Raw genomic sequence first — 8212 nt, forward strand, 5'->3', positions numbered from 1 at the left:
TCCTCTCCAATTTCTTTTCTCACATGGATGAAACCTTGACAGAAAGGTTCCCCCACCCCTTCAAATCCAACAGCAAAATTTCCTGACTGTGGTGGTGTCCTAATCCCAGCTCCCTTCCTCACCCTTTCATTAAACTCTCCAAAGTCGCTAACAAACCTTTCACACATTGCAACAGAGCCTTCAACTATTTGGATTTGCTTTACATCAGCACTTGGGCTCAGACAGATATTGCACAAACAGTAAGAAAAAGTCTGTCCTGCTGAGTATTTAGGATCTACTGGGGAGGAAAATCACTGCCAAGCTCTCTGTGCCCACTGGCAGCTCTGTGGCAGGTCCTGCAGAGCCTGGTTCCTGCAGCCTCCCTCATCACCCTGCTGGGCCACCCTTTGGCGATGCTCAGCCCAAACATGTCCCTCCTTGCTGTCACACCACAGCTCCAGCTTTACCTCTGCCTGTGATGCTGCTGGCTCCTTGGCTCAGGTGCCCACATTCTCCCCCTGTAGTCACTGCAGCTTGGCTGAACATATTCCTTCTTCATCCACCTTCCTCCACACCCAGATGTCTCCTGGGGCTCTGCTGGAGACAGGGGCAGCTCCCAGGGGCAGCTTGGCCCTGTGGGCACCCCGAGCTGGTCTCTGTGTCCCAGGGCCACTGCAGCCCTGAGGCACCCAGGGGCTGTCCCTCACCCTGGGCACAGCACACTGAGGGACCTGCTGTGTATTGTGAGAGTGCAAAGCCTAATGAGGGAGGGAAAGGAAAAGGAAAGGAAAAAGCCCACTTGATTTACTCGACTATCAAGCCACTCAACATTTCCTTTTCAGCACCCTCCTGCAAGTGCTCAGTGACAGATGGGGACAGATTGAGTGGTTTGATGCAGTGAGGTAACATTCCACTAAATCATTCCTCTTTCTCTCACTGTCAGAAGGCACCCAGACTTCAGCCCTTCCTCTGAATCTTCCTGTGCTTCCCTCCTTAATGACAAAGCCATTTTAGCTCTACCTCTGCTAAAATTTCTGAGAGAAGCAAGCACTGCTGTCTATATGCTATGATAAAATGGGTGTTGTAAAACAGTTAGCAAAAGGAAGGAGTGAATCACCCTGAGACAGAGAGGGTTCTGGTGCTGTTTGCTGGTGCTTCTGATTTCTTTTTCTTGCCTGTATGCTGGGGCTGAGCCCCAGACCGTGGTGCAGGGGCCCCGGCTGGGCAGGCAGCAGGCTCTGGGCAGGTGTGCCGTGGGCAGGCGCGCAGGCTCACACTGCACGTCTCACAGATGGAAGATCCATTTTTTTCTCTGGATGATTTGTTCCAATGGTTAATCACCCTCACACAAACACAGGATTATTTTTTTAATGACATACCAGTAGATAACATTCAGAAACTTTTAGGATGGGCTTTCTTTCCACCGGGCAATCTCCTGATTTCTGCCTACTCTATGAATGCCATGATAACTGACTAAAATTAGCTGTGACTTCACAGCTTCCCTGTGCCCTTGCAAGACTAGCTTTGAACTTGAAAGCCTCCTACACAAAGTGCTTTGTGCTATCAACCTGGTCACAGCAGATGAGAAAAATGTGGCACTGGATGCAGCGGCCTTCCAATAAAGAGATCCACAGTACAGCCATGCATGACTCGAGATCAAAGACAGAGTGCAAGTGCTGAGGTCATTAAACATGAATAGAAATACAGAAATGCAACAGCTTGCATGAAAGGCTGAGCTTGACTTTAAAGTGATGAAAGCTTGTGTAGTCAGCGATTGTTCACCCGTGATAATGCTCTTGCCATCAGTGGTTCTCTGCATTAGAAAGGTGAATAACTAATCATTCTTGGGATAAAGCATTGAGGTGTGGGGCAGTTAATGATTTGTACCAAGTGAAAATAGGCTCAGAGATGCTCAGCATCAGCAGCTCTAGGGAAAGTCAGAGTGCCACAGATGTCAAGCTGGAAAATCAGCTCCCAATCACCAGTTCTACAACTGATGGATAAGGATTTACCCCACACAAACCCTTCAGGAATGACATGGCACTGGAGGTCACCAGCATGAAAAGAGGTTTGGGGTAAGATATCGATAGGCACAGCCCCAGCCCAGCACGATTCAGCACCAGGTTTTAGGAGACCATTTTCACGGATGGTCTTTCTCAGATGGCTGCATTTCTTCAACATGTCATATCTTTTTTAATATTCTGAAGCCTAAGAACATCATAGCATGGGAAATGCTTTCTGGTTCCTATCACAATAGAGTTAATTATAGCCTGTGCAGTGTTTTGAGCAACTACAAAGGAAGCTGTGCAAAAACTGACGACTTTAGGAAACCTCTATTAGAAAACAGCCCCCCTGCCATGTTTCTAATAATTTTTTGATCAGCAGCATAACTGTCTAATAAGGTTTCTGGGGTATTCTGATACTGTGTGGAATGATCCAATCTGCAGCCTGAGCTAATGAAGTGACACTCAGCATTGCCTTCTGCCAATGTGTGTCTGTTACTCTGGAGCCACTTCCCTCAGGGCGGTTTGCTGGCAATTCTGAGCAAGTGCAGGTGCCTCCAAGGAGCAAGGTGACTGTGCCTAACCATGTGGGACAAGTGGCAGAGGTCCAGCCACATCCTTTTCTGGGAAAAGAGGGAAAATGCCAGCTTTGCTCTCCTCTGAGCTCTGCACAGTGTGTCCCAGGGCAGTCCCACAGCATATGGCAGAGCAGCCTTCTGGAGATGTAGCTGCACCACATCCAGGTAGAGCCTCAGGAAAGAACTGTTGCTATCAGACTGAGCCAAATTCCTGCCCTTTTCCTCCAGGCTACTGGCTTCACACCAGTCTGGGAGGCAGCTTTGCCTCCTCTGTGCAGAGCTGGTATTGGAAAAGCAAATGATGACAGCTTGTGGGCAACACATCCCCTGCTCATCTTTCACCTCTAGCATGACCACTGAATGAGACCTTTACCCAACAACATATTTTGGCTGAGGCCAAATGTTTCAGCTCCTTTCCTGCAAACTCTTTCCAAATCTAACAGCAGAGCTACAAGCACCCCAGAGTACTGCAGGCACTGAGTGCTGTAAATCAGAGATCATCTTAGCTGCTAACTGGGGTTTCAGACCAGTGCCATTTTTCAAGCTGGCCTGACATTTAAGTCTATACTAAAAATCTCTGCTGACTTGAAGATTTTGACTGGAAACACTCATAAGGAATGTGTTAAATACCTGGGGAGTGAGTGAAGATGCCAGCAGCAATCAAGATTTTTCTGGAGCAGCTCTCAGCACAACTGCAATCCCTCACCACAGATATGCAGAAGCAGCATGCTGTGACCTCTGAGCCAGACTGTGAAGAATCTCTGGGGGAGATGATATTGGTATTTCCTGTGGTACTCAGCACTTGTGGTGCCCAGAATATGGGAAACTATCATGCAGCTGCCTGGAGGGGTGCAGAGAAGACTGAATGTACATTCTGGTGAAGCACAGGTCCATGGGAGAGCTGAGAGAGCCCTGCTGCTGTGCAACCCACCAAACTTCCCAAGTACTTTGTGTTTTGGTCAGTGGGGATGGGGAGAGAGGTTCAAACCATCTGAGTTTTTGTAAGAGAGCCCAGGACTTGTACAAGCAGCAATAGCTTCTCATGTGGGAGTAATTATTAACGCCCAGCTCTCACTGAGTCTCAACCCTTGGCACTTGTGAGAGAGACTGAAAGCGCTCTGGTTTTTGCAGGATGGAGGATTTACAGCCACACCTCACAGTCCATACAGCAGCAACAACCTCTCCCTGTGCTCATTCCGTTCTCCCCAACATTATTTCTCTCTTTTTGTTTTTTTAATCCAGAGCAGGTTTTTATCCTCCCCGACACCCCTTCTCTGATCTTGGTCAAAGCATTTAATCTCTGTGACCCACTTTCCCCATATGCAGACTAAAGGCTGCTATGCGAATGCTGTGCTTTGGAAGTGCTTTTTTTTATTTATTTTTTTTTTTCCTTTTGCAACTTTCTTCTATTTTCTCAGATTTCAGAAGGAATATTTATCCTCTGGTGCTTCTCCAGCCCTTGCTGGTTTTCCCTACTTTCTTGGTGCACTCTCAGCAAGCAAAGTAGTGGTTTTTGGTGTGCTGGCACTGAATACTCCCTAATTTTCTGCCATGTCCTTGATATTTAGTTTCACATCTTTTGGAATTAAGCCCTATTGTAGAACACCTATCTAAACCCTGAATTAAAGCAACTGGAGTTCCTTCTCTTTTGTACTACCACAGCCTGGATCATAATCTGACTGACATCACAAGTACCTAAAATATAAAATTAACTTCAAACATTAACTTCAAACAGCAGTGATTTTGCCCTCAGAGTATATCAGGAGTCCTGAGACAGCCCTGGAAGCTGTGTGCAAGCAAAAGTCATGGTATACAGAAAATTTTTCCTATGCTTGTGCTGTAGCAAGGCTGGGTCTGGCTGCCAGTGATGGGTGATAGCATAGCACCCGTTATCTTCACCAGATAAGAACCAATCACCCATCTTGTGAGGACATCAATGAGCCAGGGGATGCCTCTGCACAGAGGCTGGGATTCAATACAGCAGCACGGCTTGATAAGCCAAGCCTAAATAAAATCATCAGGTCACCCAAAGGTGAGTGTTCATCCCCCACATATACTACTGACTCTACAACTTGTGTTCATTTTTTCCTAGAAGTGAAAAATCTGGTCCTTGCAGCTTTTAAGGAGGTTTTAAAATAACTATTTTCCCATCTCTGTGGTTTAAATAGAATCATAACCATACTACTTATAGCCTGGAAGAGAGAGAGGATGCCAAAATATCAGACATTTTTAATAGAGTAAAGAGAAAGAAAATATTGGCTTGGTTACCAGCAGGATTAGGAAAAAGATGGCAAGATCTGAGTTACAGATCACAGTTCTAGGCCCCTACTATGTAGGCAGCTTCTGGGAGAAATATGAGGTATGAGAAAAGTTCCAAAAGTTGGAACCCTGCGGAAAAGACCTAAAAGTAAATCAGGGGTATAAAGTACACTTGGAACACAATTCCCAGCAACAGCATCCATGTCTTGTCCCAGTGACAAGACACCTCTACTCCACTGCTCTCCAAGACTCACTAAGCTATCATCTTATTTTCCAGCCTGAAAATATAATTAGCACAGATAACCACCTGCTGCTGTGATCTGAAGTATGTGACAGCTTTCCTTCTGTACCCAGGTGCATTTTCAAAATGCTTCAGAAGCTTTAGAAATGACCATTAAGTCTCACTTTGTTCTAAAGATTCCCCATCCATGGTCATATTTCTGAGCCCAGTTCTGGCAGCATTGGTACTGCAACTCTACCAAAAAACTCAAATTGCAACCTTCTCCTTATGCGTTGCAGGAAATGCTGCTTTTCTGGTGTCCAAATCCCAGTTGGGGGTGGAAAACAAGATTTAAACCAAACCAGGAGCCCCACCTCATTTCATTCCCTGCCTCAATCTGAAACTGCCACCTTTGCCTTCTTCTGATGTGCCACGTTTCTTTTGTGCTCCCTTGAAAATCACAGGACAACTCTGTCTCAGTTGATGTCTATAGTTCTGGACTACTCTCTAGCGAAATACTCAGCAGATGCAGACTGTATCCCTGCTATTTTGTGTGAGACTTGCTCCAGAACATGTTTGTTAAACGTTACATGATCCATCAGAGAGGGGAAGCACCTCAGGGACAGCTTCCTCTGAGGTAGCTAAGAAGTTGGGCCAGGATCCTGCCATCAGGTTACTGGCTGAAACAATTTCAGAGACATTTTTGTAGAACAGAGCAGGTTAAAATGCCATGCTTAATAAATGTAAGCTTCCCATTGAGAATATAGTTTGTAAATGAGTATGGTATTGACCAAGCCACAGTGTTAAAAAACTGCTTTGCCAACTAAAATGAGCCATCCACAATTACACAGTCTTTTCTATCATTAACAGAGGAGCAATTAGCTACAACAGGAATTTGGTTTCAGCAGACACAAAGAATTGTGCTATTTAAACCTGTGCCCATCATGAATTTAAGTCTTCTTAAAAATAGCTTTAGTCACTTTTATTGGTATAAACACCTAAATTGAGATCTAACAGCAAATAAGGATTGTGCTTGTCCATAATAACCTTAGCTGTGAAATCTACTCAGACACAAGACATACAACCTTCCACATACACAAGTTATTTGTCAGCAAAGCAGAATGCTGCCATTCTGAAACAATTACATACAGTAAAGGTTTTCAATATTTTATTAAAGAAAACAGTCAAAATGTACAAGTATTACCCAGGTTTGTAGATAACTTCCTATAAAGGCAGTAAAATATGAATTTCAATCTAGGTTTTAAAAACTGCTATAGTTGCTTATTTTTAAAGTTGGTATTTTAAAATCACGTTTCACAAATAGTTCTGAAATATTACCAAATTAATAGTGCAACAAGAAAATTTGAAATTAGTTCTACACTGTTTGCATGTCAAGCAAAAGTTATAACTAACAGCTTCAAATACTCAAACCATTTGAGAATGAATGAACCCAACAGCTCCCACCAAAACTGACTTCTGACCACATTAGGAACGTCCTCTTCATGTTCTTCACTTAAAATCAAATAATAATAAAACAACACCTCTTGAGGTCATCAAAAATAACTTTAGTATAAAATTGTCTTGGCCCTTATCAAATATTACATGAGTAAAATTGTTAAGCCTTTATCAAAACAGACAGGAATAGGGAAACAAAAAAAAACGTCATGGCCTTAATCCGTATCTGTTGGAATCATGTTTAGAAACATTAGAAGCAAGACCAGAAACTCGGAGCCCTGTTTTGTTTTTAAAAACCACACAATCACAAAGAAAAAAACAGCTTCTTACTGCCTAAGGTTTGGGGGTGTTCTGCTCAAGTACCTGTTCCCATAGACAGCAACCTGTTATGTTCTGAAGAGAGCATACGCAAAATATAGAAAAATAAATAAAATAGCTTCTTACAGCCTAAGGTTTGGGTGCTGGGTGGTGGTTTAGTATGTCCCCCACAGGTCACACTCTCTTGAGCTCATATGCAGAAACATGGAAATTTATATCCATCTTTCTTTTTTTTTAGAAAGAGAAAAGCCCCCCTACATCCCAAAGCTCTTGAGATCGCAAAGGATGGTGCCCTGGGTGCTCTGGATGCTTTGGCAGCATGGGAAGTGGGCTCGGAGGCAGACCCTGAGCTCCTTGTTGAAGATGAAGCAGAGGATCGGGTTGACCCCTGCTTGAGCAAACGTCATCCAGACGGAGGTGGTCAGGTACACCTGGGGGATGGAGCTGGCCTTAATGAAGACCCGCAGGTAGCAGGCCACAATGTAGGGGGACCAGAGCAGCAGGAAGAGCAAGGTGATCATGTAGAACATCTTGCAGAGCCTTTTCTCCATCTTAAACTCCTCCAGCACCAGCAGCCTCTTGATCTGGCTGTGGGTGGCCTGCCTTATGCCCACGAGGGTGGGCGGCGTGGGCCCCCTGCCAAAGCCAGCCGTCCAGTTCGCAGCCGCTTGGCCGGTGGCTCCCGGCCCGTGGAAGGTCCAGTTCTGGCTGATGGCCGGTACCAGCTGGGCCGGCTTCATCTTGCGGTGGCCGTGGATGAAGAAGAGCAGCTTGATGTAGACCAGGTGGGTGGCGGCGATGACGGCCGCCAGCATGAGCATGAAGCCCAGCGTGTCATTGGCCTTGACATAGCGGTGCTCGAAGATGCACTGTTCCTCCTCCCGGATGAACTTGTAGGTGCCCACGTCAAAGACGGGGGGAAAGGCCATGGCCATGGAGAGGGTCCACACCATGCACACCACAGCCAGGCAGGTCCAGCCCGTCATGCGCTTGGCGTAGAAGCGGTGGTGGGCGATGGCCATGTAGCGCGTAACCCCCACGCAGAAGAGCAGGAAGGCGGCGTGGAAGCAGAAAAGCACGGCCAGGAAGGCCAGCACCTTGCAGCTGAGGGGCCCGTGGGGCCAGGCGGCCCCGCTGCGCACCGACAGCATGACGAAGGGGAAGCAGGCGAGCGAGCGGAGCCCGTCGGCCAGGCAGAGGTCCAGCAGCAGGTAGTAGGGCGCGCGGTGCAGGTGCCGGTCCTTGAGAATGAGCCAGGCGAAGAGCACGTTCCCGGCCAGGCTGACGCACAGGATCAGCCCCAGCGTGGCGAGCTTCAGCCCGGAGGCGCTCAGCAGGCCGCCGGCGCTGGGCAGGGGCGGGCTGCTGCTGCTCCCCAGCTCGCTGCCGTTCGCCCTCGG

General features: G+C 46.7%; 1 protein-coding gene across 1 annotated transcript in view; it reads right to left on the reverse strand.

The window, feature by feature from the left end:
• Positions 1 to 6006: 6006 nt before the first annotated feature.
• GPR27 (G protein-coupled receptor 27) overlaps positions 6007 to 8212 on the reverse strand; it is a 3367-nt gene continuing 1161 nt past the window's right edge. Inside the window, exon 2 of the mRNA XM_014306724.2 lies at positions 6007 to 8207. Coding sequence (XP_014162199.2) covers positions 7067 to 8207 — 1141 coding nt within the window. The 3' untranslated portion in view covers positions 6007 to 7066. The remainder of the gene's footprint in view (positions 8208 to 8212) is intronic.

The sequence above is a fragment of the Geospiza fortis genome, unplaced genomic scaffold (assembly GCF_000277835.1).
Source record: "Geospiza fortis unplaced genomic scaffold, GeoFor_1.0 scaffold70, whole genome shotgun sequence".
Classification (NCBI taxonomy): domain Eukaryota; kingdom Metazoa; phylum Chordata; class Aves; order Passeriformes; family Thraupidae; genus Geospiza; species Geospiza fortis.